The following is an 18,065-nucleotide window of genomic DNA, read 5'->3' as shown; positions in this document are numbered from 1 at the left end:
GGTGGATTTATTCACCGCCATGTACGTTGGTTCTTTAGACTGATCAGTCGGCACGGTTATTAGTCACATTCATGGATATGACCATATTCAGTTTTTATGATGATGACATGCTCAATTATGTTATGTATGATTATTTATGATGTATGTATGTCAGATGATGAATAATTTTATGATGCATTATTTTAAGATCATGCATGCATGTCCACGTAAGATATATGTATTAGTATGATTATGTGATGCATTATTTTAACCCTCGTTATAAAGGATTAGACATGTTGAGCCTCTAGGCTCACTACACTTATATGGTGCAGGTGAGTACGATGATTCTTATGTTGCTCCTACTGGTGGCGAGGACGTATGAGTGAGCATGGCAGTGGCCCCGTGACCGTCGCATTGAGTTTTTGCATGTTTGAATACTTTCAAGAATTTTTAAAACATGTTTCTTAATTTCAGTTTCCGCATTCGAGATTTGTGTATTTTTACTTAGATATTATTATTATCATTTTATTCAGCACGACGTGAGATTTTCAGTGGCTTAATGCTATTATTTACTTAAGCTTTTATTTTAAGAATTTTATTTATTAGCAGTATTTAATGTTTATACATATATGTATGGGCGTATATGTATATTTATAAAAAAAAAAAGTTTTCCGCATTTATTAGTAGTAGGCGTTTCAAAAAGAGTTCACAACTCACATGAATGAGTCAGTACATACATGTCTAAGTTGAAGTAAAAGAAATGGGGCATTAAGGTATTGGCGTGAGATGCCATTAAGATGAAACAACAGTATATTGACCATTACGAAGACCAGCAATCAGCTAATTGAAAACAAAGAGGACATATTTACCAAGTAATCATTTGCAATAAGGCGCATTCATGATGACAAGAAAAATAGGAGGATGTAAAATCTGAAACATTGGCAGTATATTATAATCACACGAACCTTGTAGATATGTTTCCACGAGAAAGTTACAAAAAAAAACAAGAAGATGGGGCACCGCATATAAATGAAAACAAATGAGACACAACATGATTTGTTAACCATGATGTAGGAAATGAAGAGTTGACATAACAGAATCTTCGGCAGGGCATCCTAGCTCCATTGCAAATAATCTGGTAATCGAATATTCATTTTATTAAAAACGATCCCTTTTTATTTTGTGTGTTGCGTAAGAGAGCACGAAAGTTTATTTCATTTAGCGATGAAACATCAGTTGGGTTCATCACTCATTCGAAGCGAGATACTCAGATATATGAGTTTCATTCAGGTAAACTTATAATTTTTTAGTAACTCAAGTTGTTTTAACAGGAAATGGTAGCCTACTATCAGTAATCTTAAGTCCTTTCAAGCAAATCATTTGTGCCAAAGAGAAATAATTTTCAACCTCATCAAGCATTATGTTTCCTAAGTATAGCCTCTCCACTCTCCTACAGCCTATAGGAAGGATCCACTAAAGTGTTTTGTCCGGATATTTTTTGTCCAGAATGACTGAAACCCAGACAACAATTTCTAGCAAAATGTTGTATTGCTTACAAGTAGAGTAAGCTAATCTCTTATAGAAATCATACATGTTCCCTGCATCCAACGTCGCTCAAGCGCAAGAAAAAAGAGTGGCCATGGGGAAAAGTGGTCAACCTCAGGTTGATCGTACTAAGAGCAAAGGAGCACCAAAAAAGTGTGCTAAAGCATGCGGAAACAAAATTATAGAAAAAATGATATTCAGCAATATCGTTAATCTCTCTTCATCATCTAATTATAGTAATTTTCCAACAATATAGGATTATAGAGAGAGACTCAAATGACATAAAAATTGGAACCAATAAAAATGTGAAGAAAGATACAGAAAGACAAAAAAGAATAATCAAATATCATCCAGAAGTGAACAATGAGTTAAAAAAAGTAAAAGACAACGGCAGCTAGATTAGAACAATATCAAGCAGATTTTTGTAAACAACATTTTTTGTTCGGGAGTAATCACCACCATTGGAAATATCTGGTTTTATCAGCACTCGAGTATTCTTCATCGAGATTCCTCTGGACAAAGCAACATAAAGTTGGCCATGTGAGAAAACAGGCTCTGGCAAGTAAATCCCAACTACTGGAATCGTTTGACCTTGAGATTTGTCTATTGTCATTGCAAAACACAAGCGAATCGGAAATTGTTTCCGTTTGAATTGGAATGGGTATCCTTCGTTTTCAGCTGCAGAGAGAGGTATGCGAGGTATCAATACCATTTTTCCAGCATGTTGTCCGATTGAAATCTCCGCCTGGATGACATTATTGCAAAATCCTCGACAAACCATCCTAGTACCATTGCACATTCCATCAGAAGGATCTAAATTTTTAAGCAGCATTATAGGGCAATTTTTTTTAAGGACCAGTCGGTGAGGAGGCAAACCATTAGGTGTTAGCCCATTCAAGAACTCCTCTGGATAATAATTATGTGTGTCATCAATTGCCTCATCAAAGCTCAGAAATTCCACAGCATCTCCTGGAAATAATGCTATAATCTTTTCATTCAACGTATCAACATAGGTATTTTTCGTTGATAAAATTGCTCTCTCGGTCATATAAGTTGATGAAAGATAATTCTCATATAATCCTTCGTACACATGTTCAATCAAATTATTTTCTAATGCCTCAATGTCTCCTTCACAAACTTTAGTTACCATCTGTGTTGGGAGCTTGATATTTCCATTGACATCTACAGGCTCTACCCCTGCACCCACCCTGAGCAAGAACTCGCAGAAAACAGGGTCATTTTTCGCTCGCATATTTTCATGTAGAAGAATGACTTTCATACGTGGAAACAAATATGATCGAATAAGGCTCCCATAGATAGTTTCTTCAATTGTTGCTTTAGGAATAACAGGAAGAACTTGCATAAAATCGCTGCCTAACAACACAACTTTTCCACCAAACGGTTCCTTATTACCAACAAGGTCTTGCAAAGTACGGTCAACAGCTTCGATTGCATGGCGTCTGCACATCGGAGCTTCATCCCAAACAATAAGTCTGGTTAGGCGTAGCAGATTACCAAGACCGCTTTGTTTCGAGATAGTGAAATAACTATTTTCATGCAGCTCAATTGGGATTTTAAAGCGCGAGTGCGCTGTTCGGCCGCCTGGTAGGATAGAAGCTGCGACACCAGATGTAGTAGTGTAATGAGAAATGATTCCTCGTGAACGAATGGTTGCGAGTATAGCACGATATAAGTAAGTTTTTTCAGTCCCTCCAGGTACATTTACAAAGAATAATCCACCAGAGTTTCGATCAATACAATCCATGATCATGTCGTAAGCTAACGTTTGAGCATGATTAAGATGATGGTGAGCATCCAAATCAGTTGCAGGTATTGGGACAGATTGTTCTTCTATCACTTCCCTGGACTTCAACAAATCACGATGTTTTGAGACCATTGTTAGTTTGGGTAAATCATACATACTCGCATTTTTACCCATACTTTCCAAGAAATCACTAATGGATTGGAGTGTCTGACTCATTATTTCCAATTCATCGATGAGACCACTCCTTCCAAAATCTTCGGACAGATGGTGGCAAAAAGCATCCCATAATCGACGAACATCAGATGGTTGGCAGTGCACAAGTATCGTCGCAAATAATCTCCGCAAAGCATAAGGCATATGAAAATCAACGGCCTCATTTAGACACTGAAAATTACTCTCATCGCACTCCAGTAAACCTCTAACTTGGGATGATTCTTTGAATGTAGAACAAAGTGTTGTGCCAACTATCAATAAATCATCATAAGACGTAGGTCCTCGAACGTGAAGCAACAATAGACGCAAAGAATACCTCTCACCCTCTATTGGATTAGAGGCTTTAACCCGGCCAATCACCTTCCCTTGCTTCCTTCTATTCCATGCTTTCTCTCTACTATCCCAAACAAAATGATAAGGAAACTCTGAATATAAGTACTGCCTTGCCTCAATATTTGCACAGCAAGTCGAGAAATATTCAGTTAACATAGTTTTCCCCACATATCCAAAATTCAACACATTTTGCAAATTTTGATTCTTTCAAAAAGTAACACATTGTTGATTTGGTAAATGCAAAGGTAAATTAATAACCGCGGAAAAATTTTTATTCAAATCAAATTCAAAGATTCTCCACATTGCATTGGGAGCAGAAACCCATCGAGCATCCTGAAAGGTCTTTATTTCATCAACATACGGCTCCATGCTAGATGGGGATACATGGACGGATATCTTATCATGCCCTTTATAGATGTATTTGTAGAGATATTTAACTGCTGTCAGGCCCGAGAAAATCTCAACATTGATATGGCAATCATAACGATATAATAAGTAGGGATTGTAAGGGACAACCCATTGATAATTTAGTTGACAACCTCGCGCCTCAACAGTAATCCCATTGTCCCTTCTTCGATATATTGGGTAACCATCACGGCCCTGTCTTGTTTGATCCGAGTGTGATCGAGGGTAGTGATGTTTGCATTGTCCATTAACCATGCAAGGGCACTTTTTATTCAAATTTCCACACGGACCATGCATCATATGATGCGAAACCAGCTCAAATAATCGTGGGAATAAATTCATGTTGGGAATTTCAGCAGAAACATATCTGTCAAATACATCTGGCGAAGAAATTTTGAACTCGGGCTTGAGTATAACAAGAAAATGACAGTGTGGTAGACCTCTCTTTTGGAACTCGATTACATAAACATATGCTGCAACATAACCAAATATCTTTTTCTTAATTATCTGATCTTTCAAATCAACCAACCTTGCACGAAAAATGCGTGACACTAAATCAAGCCGGTCATGGGGCATTTGACCATCAAACAAATTATTTTTAATCTCGGGCCATTCAGGGTTACAAGTCATGGTAATGAATAAATCTTGTTTCCTTAGAGATCTGACCAGCGCCATCGCATCAAGATACCGCTTACGCATATCCCTTGGTCCCCCAATAAAATATGAATGGAGAACCACACGACGCCCAACCTCTGTACCACGTGTTTCTCCACTGGCGACACTGTCAACTATGCCTTGATATAATTCTGATCTGATTTCTTCTTGATTTCTCCTATAGTAATCGAGTCTAGTTGTTTCCAACTTAATATACATATCGACAACAAACTATTGTAATAACCATCCACCATACAACAATAGTGAAGAGTCATTTTCTTGTATCTGTAGTCGATAACAATAGTATTCTCGGCACGACACCATTCTATTATTTTTCCCACGAACAGCTGCAACCAACGCATAAGAATTCGAAACATATGTGAACACAATTTTAATGCAGGGCACAATAATTTAGAAACTGAAAAACGCGCGTATGATTAATCTTACCGTGACTTTCTTTTGAAACAATCTGATCAAATAAAGTCAAACCTTTGGACGGCAACACAACTTGGGCAGGAGGCGCACTGCGTTGGTCGTTTAAACATTTAAGAATATGTTGCTTCCAACCACAGTCACCATATGGGAAAAAAAGAGGATACTGTAATGGATCGTAACAACCAAAATAGTGTTTGATATGATGGGTCTCGCCATCGTTTCCTCGGACAACTATATCTCTATCGTAAGGGATATTGGTATGATCATTTCCCTCGACCCAAATTGCTGCCACCTGATCAGATGACGGACAATTATAACACCTCTGATCGATTAAAATGTTCTTGCTTATATGCAATCGAACATCTCGGATAGATGAGTATTCATTTATTCTCCGAAGGATCTCTGCATAAGGATTATACTGCATAATATTCATCAATAATATCATAGTGGCCTCATCAACAGCCTTATCATTTACTGCAGACATTCTATTATGTAACTCATTATCATTATCCCAGAAATAGAGCTGGAAATACTTAGGTATTCCTTGTTCAGGCACAAGTGGAGGTAATGTATGAAACACCTGCCCAGCAGCGCGAAAAGTGTACACTCCACGATTAAGATAAGCCAGACTCTTTTCTGTCCGTACACCAAAAGATGTGAACGAAAAAATACTATTATACAAACGTATCTTGCGACGGAATGTAGTAGCCATCAGAGAAGAAGTGTCGACGAAAAGATTTATCAAATCCACTGGTGCATTTGGTGATACAAGTCGAATTTTGCCATGGTCGCAACAAAACGTAGGGGGTTCATATGGAAACCTGAACGCCCCACAAAATCCACACGTCGGAATTGTAGAAAGTGTAATAACATTATTTAATTGCACCTCTGTGACTGAAATATACAGTAAAAGAAAAATATAATGAATAAATCGACTCAAACAACGAAAGGGAAAAAAAAGATAAGCTTTTTTTCAAAGTAAACATGACACAAACCACTCACAAATAGGCAAGCAAGCTGATTGCAACATTGCATCCGAACTAAAACCTGTCATAATATAAAAAAACAAACTATAAGCTAGTTAGAGCATTTTTTTTTCTATTAGAAAACAAAGGCAATAATAATGTGTTTGGTCCCTGTTAGTTTCGATGGTTATTTTCAAATGTTCTAAATATTTATGTCCAACTCTTTTCACTCCTAGCATTGTTGGATATACAACACAATAAGAACTAATACTAAGATTACGTACTGTCAAAAGTAATATGTGATTTTGGCCATATTGTTGCTACACAGTTAAAAAATGACAGTATTATTCTTTAATCGAGTATATCAAATTTTAAAATGAATACTATTATTACAATGTTAAAATGATTTATACGTCAACACGTATTAATTCTAAAAGTATGTGTACCTCCCTAAAAAATTTTATATATACTGCAGTTATCACGTTTTCTTGATAATAATGAATAATATGGACTTTTGGAAATTAATTTTTATGAAAAGAGTATAACAATGAAGCGCCTAAAGAACAAAGCTTTAAATAATATTACCATTTTGAAAGCTAGAGGCAACCTATTAAATGTGATTCTCTGATCAGAATCGAAATACATTGAACCAAGGGCTAAAAATAGTTATGACTCGGCATTTTTTTTAGATTAACTTAAAAATCACGTGGAATTTTTTCCTCAAGGTTTATAGATGTTGCACTTGTTATTTTATAAATTACAAATATTTATTTCAATTAACCAACTCTTTATATATTTATATTATATTATTTTATGACATAAATATTACAACATTTTATCTATATATATAAAAATAATAATAATAGACGATCCTACAAATGGAGATTTGAGATTTCATTTTGTATAATTAACTAACATGGTGTTTTGGGGAGAAAGTTGATCACCTAAAATTGAAAATGTGAACAGGATGATAAGTGGAAGAAAGGTATATATCTAACCAACCGTGATAGGCATCGCCCGATCATCACGCGCAATTTCAGATTCAAAAAGAGCACTACTACTGCAGGCAATGAAGACGACATTGAGATAAACAAATCGAATAAAGCATACAACAGACGACAACGAATACCTTGCAGCATATGCGGACATTGCGGAGGGACGCCGACCACGCATCACAAATGTCGTCGGGAAGTTATATGGTAGGAAAAGTTATCAGCAATCCAGAAGTTAATACCCTCTACCGACAAGTGGTTTGAATTTGATTTCCTTTCTCAATGGATATTACAGGTGCATCAATCGTATGGCATTCATTATACACGGAACAAAAAGAGTGTGCATGCAAGAAACAAAGCCTAATTGTTATAAAAAAAGTGACGACTGACCAATGAGCAATAATTAATATATCAACATTATTACTCAAAATCAAAGCTGATGAATAAGACCGGAAAAGAAGACATAAAGGACCGTAAAAGAAGACAAAAAAATTTGAAACGTTTTCAAATCCTTCATTAAGGTAGACGTAAGGACTATATATTAATTCTCTCCTATTAAAGATGAATGAAGAACGGTTTAAGCAAAGGATATGTATGTTTCGGCTGGAAAGCAAAAGGAGAAACATCAGTGAAATGAATTCAATAGGGAGAGGTAATTAGGAGAAACATTAGTAATAAATTCAATATGGTCAACAGAGACAAATGAGTCTTTTCACAAATCAAAGCTACATATTTATATATAAGATAAGACTATTGGAAATGGGAATTGGCCCGTGTGTACTGAAATTTTGCCCATCATCTATTATATCATTATATGCTAATTGCTAAATGTACAATTCATTCTGCATTTATATATTTTTTTAATATAAACATTATAATTCATCTTGATATGCTGATTTTCTTTAAAAAGAATACACCCGTAACATTATCATTATGTTAGAAAAGTATGCAATAACCCACAATTATTAAGAGGGAATTATTACATACTGACATTATTATTAAAGAAAATCATGACCTTAACACGTTCTAGATATATCTTCAAAAAACTATATATATTCCTGGGCCATCTTATTAATGGTTACCAATTTAATGTCATTTTAACAATGGTACCTTGATACTTCACCAAGTATTGATATTACACTATCCATCTCATGATCCTGAAATAAATTGAGATTGAACAACTTTTCTTAACCAATTCCCTTCTTGGCCAATAGAGCACCACAACCAAATCAAATAAAAAAATCACGCAACTGCTTCCAAACGAGAACACAGCTGCATAACAGTTTGAATAAACTCAAGATAAACCATAGATACACTCGTGTCAACGAGCTCGGTTGGACGTGCTTGCTACAAGCATGCGGGGTCGTGTTTAGAATCACCAACAGAGGAAGAAGCCATATTTATAATTCTACTATCGTCAAAATTGTATAGAGCTTGATGATGAGATCAGAGAGCCTCTTTGAGATTAAACGTTCTTGATAAAGCTCTTGCATGGTCATATTCGTTCAGCTCCACCAGCATTTTCCTCAACCGTCGAACGAGTTTACCAGTTTCCGTTTCCATGTTGCCAGAAACTAACTTCTTCTCCAGTGTTTTCCCGATCAGCAGCAAATAGTCCACCAAAGCTTGCAACTTTCGACTACAATGCAAAAAAGTAAAACAATAAGGATGCTATCTTAACAACGAAGAATCTTGACAATTTGGAAAAAGTCTTCAAGCAAATCTGAGTGAAGCATATTTATCATACCTCCGATCCCCTGTAACACTCGGACCCGCCCAGACACCATTCATTGAAGCTATGACTCTCTCGGTTCGGAAGATTGCATCATGAATATTAGAATGTATGATGTTAAGATGCGGAAGAATCTTGCCACACAAAAGTTCATCGAGAGCAATCTTCTCCAGCACATGCATAGAAAGAATTTTATTCCACAAACAAATGTTTCTCAGCAACCGTACCGCTGCACCAAACCTATATGCTGCTACTCGAGCCGCATTTGATATGGTATTCGTTTCGACTGGGCTCCATGTTGGGACCTATAATTTATAATCAGAGAAGAATAAACAATCTCAAAAAGAATTTTAAGTGATAGTCTCACAAAACAAATACATCGATTTGAATTCAAATTAAGCAACCTCACCATCAGATCAGCTACAGCATTAGTAAGACGATCGCGAAGCACAGCTACCAAATCCCCAAGAGCCGAACTGGAGTGATCTACGTATCTGACGACCAAGTTCATAGCAGATACTGCATTGTTTGTTTCAAGGGTACTAAGGGTGTCCCAACAAGAACTTAACTGATGGTGCAGAATAGGTATTGCAAGTTTTTCGACCAATACAGGAATAAGATTTGCATCAGCGTTGGCCTCAGAATCTTCCCCGCCGTTTCTAATCTCATTTCCAGGTACACCATAATCAAATAGCACGGAATGCCTGGAATACACAGAAATTACATAAACACATGGGGTAGAAAAATATGAAATGTTATCAACTCGCATAATAAGGATTCAGCACTACCACCACTTGACTCTCTAAAGAGAACTTTTGGGAAAAGGTAATGCATTATCATACACAGAAATTACATAAACACATGGGGTAGAAAAATATGAAATGTTATCAACTCGCATAATAAGGATTCAGCACTACCACCACTTGACTCTCTAAAGAGAACTTTTGGGAAAACGTAATGTATAATCAATCCAAAAAGACTAATTATCAAGTATCATAATAGCATGCAAACAATCTTTGTGATGTCGACGGACACTTTCAGAAGAGAAAGAATAGAAGAAATTTGTGATCATGAATTACAGTCTAATCCTCTAAGATACTAAAAAGCTTTAGACACGCAGCAGTTAGTGCATATATAGGCAAAGCGATCAGTCAAAATTGATAACCCATTAAATCAGGTGAAAATGAGCAAGATGCCTCAATTTTCTCCATGTTATACCCAAGCGATTGTACAATGATCTTTGCATCCAACAAATTACATCAACTGTTTATGAACGTACTTACCACGACATATCAATAAAATCAGAATCTTCATGCAATGGATCCCACTTCAGAAGCTCCAGTCTCACATAGGGAGAGAATATAGATGGTACACTCAATGACATATAAGCATCAACATAGCTTGATGCATAAACTTTCTTCCATCTATCGAACCTTTCTACCACTATTGAAAATTGAGAATATTCCTCATCTGCATCACTTAAAATTTTATCCGCGACCTGAAGCAATTGATCACGGGTTGACTTGTACGCTTTACTCTCACTATCACTTTCATCAGTGCTCGATTCTCCTTCCATTTGTGAATAAAAACGGTCATTTTCAATGGCCAACTTTCTTTTAGAGTCGGATTTGGCTCTTCTTCTTTGTCGAGCTTCAGCCCTTCTTGTCATATCCATTCGTTTTTTAAGATTCAAATCTCTACCAAGTTCATCCAGCTCTACTGGTGCATTTTTAAATGCTTTAGCATTAGTAGATGCAGCCACTGCAGCAGCTATTTTTGCCATGTTGCTTCCTCCTTTACGGAATTCTGCGCGTACAGCAATTATAGCCTGTTCTATTTCAGGAATTTCATCATCATTATCAGCTGCTCTTCTTTCTGCAATGGCTCTTGCCCGTTCTTCATGAAGTTTTTGCATTTGTTCCTCAAGTTCTTCAATGAAAGGAGCTTTATGCTACAAAATGGGGAAAATTTTTGATATTAATAAAGCTCACCTATCTGTCACCATGCAAGAAACAAGTTTGATAAAACAATGCCAACTTGCAACACGGGTAACCAGAGCACAAGCATTACCAATATTCGTAAATCATACGACAGAATGCAAGGTTGAGTAACCCATAAGGTTTGAATAGTATACACGCTAACATAAACCGACTTGTTCAGTAATTGAAGTATAAGATAACAAAAGGTAATGGTATACTTTTTTAACCTGCTAAAAGTAATGCAAATTTTTGGCCTATGTATGCACAGGATCAGGTAAAAATTACCGCAAGGAAACAAAAATATAATTGATTTTCCTTCCCCAACCCGCCCCTCCCACTCTATCTCCAAATGCAAAAGAAAGTAAAAGAAAAAGGAAATCTGAGCAAGAGCATTCTAGGTGAAGGCAGAAACATCGAAAGCTATAAGGGAGACAAACTAACAGAAGTCAACTTAAATAAAAACCAAGCATTCACTGATCCAGATATCCATTATTCAGCATGTAGGGCAGCGATTTCAAGTTTGTGGTCAATCAAACATAGTTTCCCAACAGTACCTAAACCAAGGTATAGCAATACGTCCACCCCATTGTTCTGAATTGTCTTTAACATTGATGGTTATATATTCTCCGTCACAATATGTTCTTGCAATTTATGAAGAATACAATCATTTCGCAGCAGTTTTCTCTTAGATATGCAGCGGAAAACAGAGCAAATTCAGGGTAGGTATGATACAGTCCCCTCGAACTAAGAATGGAGAAAAAAACAAAACAAAACAAAACAAAACAAAAAACAATGTAACAGATCCCCTCATACTAAATTGTGTCACGATTGAGAATTTAATGGGTATGTCATTGTAATAACTAAGGACGCCAAACCTCATACTTCACGATACATCAAACAAGAACAACATCAACACATAATCTTAGAAGGTACGTGCGTCAATCGAAAATATTATAACAAAAACAAAACAAAATCCATAATTAAAATAATTCATACCTGCAAAAACTCACATAAAACAGAAACAAAGTCACGAAGCTTTTGCATAAAGAGGAACTTCTCACCGGCAGCAGAGAAAGAATCCTCCAGGCTAGTGACATTAAGCAATGAGGAAGATAGATTTTCTTCATTCTTTGCCAATGACACCATAGTTCGACCATGAGATTCCTGAAAATAGAAGATACGATACCTTGAATTGCATTGTTAAAAGCTCATACAATCACAGAAGCCAAATGACAAATATTATATAACACATAATAATAATGATATAAATAATAAAAATTCAATGTGTGTTATATCTTCATATTGGAAACAGAAAAGCAGAGAAACACATGCAATCAAAAAGATGTACCTTAACCCTACTCAAGTTCTCGTTCAAAGCTTTCTTGGTGAGGTCAGCCTGAATAGAAATAGACATTACATCCGGACCAAATAATCCTCCAACTGCTCCTCCAATACTGCTATAAGTACTACCACCCAAATTTTGCACTGCAGGGTACGTCCCACCAGGTCCGATACCCGAGTATCCAAAACTCGGTTGCAAATCAACAGCACTATGATGAACGTTACCAACAACGCTAGCGCTAGCGCTAGCACCCACTCCTTGATTCACAATACCGTCATCTAGCCTCTTGCCCAACCCTTTCCTTACCTGTTCTTCCTCCCACATCTTGTCCTCCTCATCCTCCTCATCACTAATCCTTTCACTGACCCTATCTTTTGGCCTCACCCCATCCTCAAAGTATTCAAACACGCCTTTCTTATCACCAGGAACTTTCTCCCCAAAGAACCCAATCCTCCCCTTAAATTCTGGCTCCTCGTCACTCAAACCATCAGCTGCACCATGATTACTCCCTCCATCCAATGCAATATAATCTGGCGCTGCGGCCTTAGCTTTCCGCAGCCTCTCCCTCTTTGCCCTAATTGCCTCTATCGTGGCTTGATCAGGAATCACTTCCTCACCTTCCCGCAAACTTTTCCCCAACCCGAGTTTTCCCAGCCGAGCCAAATCCGATGCATCATCTCTCTCCACGGCTAAAACTTCACCCTTCTTGCTCAAATTCACTTCATCATCTTCAAAATTTTGGTTTTTTCCTGCAGTCTCCAAATCAAAATCGTTTGCAATAATGGGTTTCAGCAAACCTTTCAGAACTATCACAGGTTCAGGTTCGGGCTTAGGTTTATTACGGGCTGGCGCGGCAAGGGTTTTAGTATTCTTCTGAAGCTCTAAAAGGGCTTCTTTTGTATAACTCCCGGCTTGTGGCTGGACATTAGAGGGGAGAGAAGATGATGGCGGGTGAGGCGCACTTCGGTCTTTCGAGGAGGTAAGCTTATGAGATGATTTGCCAGAAAAGCGCGAGGAGGAAGACGAGGGTTTGGAAGAGGGACGAGAGAATGGAGATTCTGAAGATTCCTCGTCCTCGGCGAAGGAAAGGAGGATCTTAGCGGTTGGTGTGGATGTTTGCTTCGGTTTAATCGCGGGCGAATGTGGCTTGCTCTTGGTGGAAGAAGTGCCTTTAATTTTGGCGGTGACAGCGGTAGAAAGGGTGGCAGAGTCTTCTTCTTCATCGTCATCTCCGCCACGGCGGCGGAAGTTGCGGGATTTGGCGCTGCTCATGGCGGCAGAGATGTGGGAACAATGACCGGAGCGGAGAGGGATGGCCGGATGGATGTTTCCTGACGAATGGTCGCGAACTCGAAATAGGTCTGCGGAGCGGAGAGGGATGGCCGGATGGATATTTCGGTATTTGGATCGCTTCGAATTGGTGACCGGGTTGGATTTGGTTCCACAAAACAAGTTGCTATCCAAGTTGGAAACTTTTGCCCTGGCCTGGCCCAATAATCCTCAATAAATAGCCCAAGCCCACAGATTCTGATAGAAATAATCCACAGCAGAAATTATTACACCCCCACAAATAAACCAAGCCCACAGATTCTGATAGAAATAAACCAATCAGTATCCACAGCTGAAATTACGATTCGAAATAAAATAAATATGTTGGCGTTCACATATAAACATGATTGTGTTTATTAAAAGATTTAAGCTGGGAAAACCGATCGGATAGTAAACTTTGGTTTATTTGTGTTGAAGTGTAATAATTGTCTCAACTAGGGGTATAAACGAATCGAGCTGGTTTGCGAGATTTTCGAGTCGACTCGATAAATATTTGATTTGTATTTGAACTTATCGAGCTTGAGTCGAATCCGAACATGTTCGAACTTTTATTCGAGTCGAGTTCGAGCCAAAATTATTTTGTTCGATAGTTCGCGAGACTTAGCATTTTATTGATATAATATAATTATATAATAAATATATATAAATTTCGAACCTTTTCGGACATTTTGAGTTTTTCGAACCATAATATCCGATCAATAGTTCTAATAGTTCACGAATAGGTTCGAATATTTTGAGTCGAACTCAAACTTCATTTCGAGCCGAACTCGAGCCAAAATATTTGAAATTTTCGAGCTTCGAATCGAGCTCGAACTCGAATATACTTAATTCGAGCCAAATTCAAGCCATAAATTTTTACCATTATTCGACTCGATTCGATTCGTTTGCAACCCTAATCTCAACTACAAAATAGTCTAAACATGATACTTGGATGATTGTACGTTTTAAAGTATTCGACATGTACTCTTATCACCACTTAATTACCAAATACAAACCTTCAGTCCTACAATTTGTTTAGCTTAAAGATTTTTTTACCATGTTTCAATTTTGATTTTCGGTTATTCATTTTTCATTTTGGGTTTTTTTTTGTTTTTCAAACTAAAACTACAAAAACTAAACCGACCGTTTTACTTGTAATATATATTGAAATATTTAAAAATGATATATATAATATCTTAAATCTTAAAATATTTAAAAGGGTGATATTTATCCATTCAAAAGTCCGTGGACATCTATGTAAAAAAATGTTATATGGATGTCATTTTAAAATAATTAAATATGTTATTTTATAAATTTGTTTAAAATGGTTATTTTATTTAATTATTAAAGTTGAAATTTTTTGGAATTTTAAATGAATTTTCAAATTATTACCAACAATTAATTTATTAGTCAAACCGTATATTTACAAGGAATACTGGAATAGTTTGGTTTTTGAATACATTTGAATGACAGGAGAAAAAAAAAAAAAAAAAACTGAAGTGAAATTTACCAAAATCAAACCGAACAGACGATTGGACACCTCACCATTGACCTTAGTCATCCTAATATCTGCATATCCCTACCTATATAAAATTACTTCATCTTTCACCATTTCCGAGTATCATCATAAAAGAAAAACTCCTCAATGCTCCTCGCACGTGGACTCCATGGCCTGCCACCGCCCGCCACATCATCATTACGAAGTGCAAAGTGCACATCTCTTATCTTGGATTTGATCTCAACTTTATTTAATTAATCAATATACATAACACTACTATATATTAGAAATTGTTAAATTTTTTATGTGGAATAAGTCTCATCTCACCCACAACACATCAATTAAGCATTGAACACCAATATTAAATAATTCATTTATCATTCATCCGGAAAGGATTTTGAGCAAATTAATATACCATAATTATCTACTCGAACGCGGATTCCAATTATTCTCAAGTCAATTTCCAGTTTTATTAGACGAGATATGCTCAATTTATTTCGAAGCTTAATGGACCTCAAATCCCATTTCCATAAGGATCTTGTCAATGGAAATTGTTACGAGGGATCTGCTAAATAAATCAAGAGGAAGAAGAATGAATGACAAACTTCAAGGGGCAAAATGTAGAACTGAACAGATTTTGATACAAAAGTTTGCTTAACGCCTCTCGTTTTCTTACTTCTATTATTTGTTCTTCTGGTATATTTTTGGCTGCTGCTCTATTGTAGATACATAAAATCCTTTGAGCTGAGTTTTGATTTAGAATAAAAGTGACTCCAAAACTACATATGTAATCTTTTTTTCACAAATTGTTGTTTAATATGATGAGTTTCTTGGGTTATGTTTAAACTTTTATTTCTCGAATTTGCTTAGTGAGACAAAGAGGAGTCCCTAGGGTATCAATATGAAAAATCAAAAATATCATAAAAGCTTGGCTATGTAAATTAAATAATGAGCATTTATGATTCTCGTGATTTTTTTTTATTTTATTTTTTGGCCATGCATCTAGGCATACTTCATCCAAATTTCTCCCCAACTGTACGTATTTATTTAATTTCTTGCATGATAAATATGTACGTATATGTAGATTTTTATAGGATTATTTCAAGTGGGATCCCCCATTATAATGGTTTGTCCAAAACAAGCACAATGTGAAGGAGCATGGGAAAATGCATGAACCTGATCAGAAGTCTTACAGGTAATGTAGCTGTTTTCCAACTCAAACATGAAGAAAATAAACAGACTAATGGACCTACTTAATTATATCATTCGTAGATCGTGCAGCTTAGAATTATTAATTTGCTCATTCAAAATAATATGTGGCTCCTCCTTTTGCTCTAGGTTAGCTTCATATATTTCAATTAAAAAAAAACTACGAGAGAGGATCGTACGTCGCGTGGTGCAACGTTTTATCGTATGGCACTCGACAGATGAGAGCTTGAGTTTGATTCGAATCCGATGATGATCATATAAGATTTGTACTTCCAGATGCATTTAATATAGTGTAGAATTCAAAACTTAATTCCTTCCATCTTTTTAAGTTATTTTTATAATTTTGGACTTCCATTTGCTAAAATACATTTGTTTTTCTCCATAGAAATTTATGGAACTTTTGTTGCTAATTGGATCTTTAGTGGCTTAAGTTTGTAGAATAGACCAACTTTTTCTATGTGTATCGAAGAAGCACGTGAACATTGTTGCATCTAAATTTCTCTAATGTCACTATCAACGTCGAGCTGTAACCATGGATGATGCATGTTGAACACTATTTAAAAATATGTGACGTAATTGTCGATTTTAATTTGGACGATGTTTGACTAAACTAGAATGGAATTTTTACGAATTTTAATTATGATTTGGTTGAAGTTATAATATATTTTTAAATTAAATATTTTTTAATTTTAAGTTTTAAAGATTATAAACGATTGTATGTCTTATTTTAAGTTTAATTATTAAATAAATTGTAGGAATTTTTTTTTTCATGACCACAAGAGTAGTGTCTATGCATGCATGGATGGCTGTAGTTACCCCGTGCCTCAAGTGTTGCAAACTTACGATGTTTTGATTTAATATATAAATATTAATGATTTTGTTTTTTTCTCGTTTTATAACATTAATTTGTTGTCACTTGAAGATTTTAAATGACAATTGCACAATGGATGGCCACCATTGTTTCCATGAGTCAATAATTGCACACATACTGTGACATACATGCAAGCTGTGATGAATATATATTTGATTTGTTGCGCGTCTGATTTTGCTTGGCACCCATAGATATATATACGGAGATGTTCTTATGGATATCCTAAAAGAATTTAATGATTTTCACAAGATATTCGCATGAACATCGAGGGATGTCTGCGGATGTCCACAACAAACATCCATGACATCATAACTCTATGCATATATTTGGTAAAAACGGGGTTGTTCATTTTGTGCCCACAAAGTCTCAAAGTGCGCACTTCAACCAGCTAGCCAACGGGAAGTACGTCATTCGCTATGTAAAATGCATAGTCAGATTTCAACTCTTTTGGACCACTCTTTTAGTCCCAACATGCACCAATGTCTTGTCAATTGATGCCACATGCATGATTCCCCAAGTAGAAAAATTGGCAATATGTCTAGAAAATTCACTCATGTGCATATAAAAACGTATCTTAATCATCAACAGCTAAAATTTTTATATGTTGTACACTAATTAACCAAAAACTAGTTCACATCCAAATGTGAAACAAGCTAGTGGAGAGTGATTGGGACTTGGGAGTGACAACTTGACGCATATATCTTCAAGATTATATATACAAGTTGAATTGTGTTCGAAATAATCGAACTGAATCTGGTTCTTAACCCTTTTAAATATATGCATTTCCGAGTTAAATTCGAGCCAAAAGTTGTTTTGCTAAGCTTGTAGATGTAGTAGTAC

At 36.2% G+C, this 18,065-nt stretch overlaps 2 protein-coding genes across 2 annotated transcripts; both read right to left on the bottom strand.

Moving 5' to 3' along the window:
• Positions 1 to 1,918: 1,918 nt before the first annotated feature.
• LOC140873837 (uncharacterized) lies at positions 1,919 to 7,467 on the bottom strand. The gene is made up of 7 exons (XM_073277113.1): positions 7,424 to 7,467; positions 7,297 to 7,354; positions 6,325 to 6,376; positions 5,342 to 6,223; positions 5,216 to 5,241; positions 4,157 to 5,125; positions 1,919 to 4,039 (listed from the first exon to the last, which is right to left on the bottom strand). The coding sequence occupies exons 1-7, from the start codon at positions 7,465 to 7,467 to the stop codon at positions 1,919 to 1,921; spliced, it is 4,152 nt and encodes a 1,383-aa protein (XP_073133214.1).
• An 852-nt stretch (positions 7,468 to 8,319) lies between these two features.
• On the bottom strand, positions 8,320 to 13,873 carry LOC140879275 (transcriptional repressor ILP1). The gene is made up of 6 exons (XM_073282955.1): positions 12,346 to 13,873; positions 11,994 to 12,161; positions 10,302 to 10,969; positions 9,428 to 9,722; positions 9,034 to 9,323; positions 8,320 to 8,925 (listed from the first exon to the last, which is right to left on the bottom strand). Exons 1-6 carry the CDS (start codon positions 13,609 to 13,611, stop codon positions 8,733 to 8,735), a joined length of 2,880 nt encoding a protein of 959 aa, XP_073139056.1. The 5' UTR covers positions 13,612 to 13,873; the 3' UTR covers positions 8,320 to 8,732.
• Positions 13,874 to 18,065: the final 4,192 nt, after the last annotated feature.

The sequence above is a fragment of the Henckelia pumila genome, chromosome 1, assembly GCF_033568475.1.
Source record: "Henckelia pumila isolate YLH828 chromosome 1, ASM3356847v2, whole genome shotgun sequence".
NCBI lineage: Eukaryota > Viridiplantae > Streptophyta > Magnoliopsida > Lamiales > Gesneriaceae > Henckelia > Henckelia pumila.
Note: the sequence above shows the minus strand (reverse complement) of the source record. Positions and strands in the feature narration are given on the sequence as shown.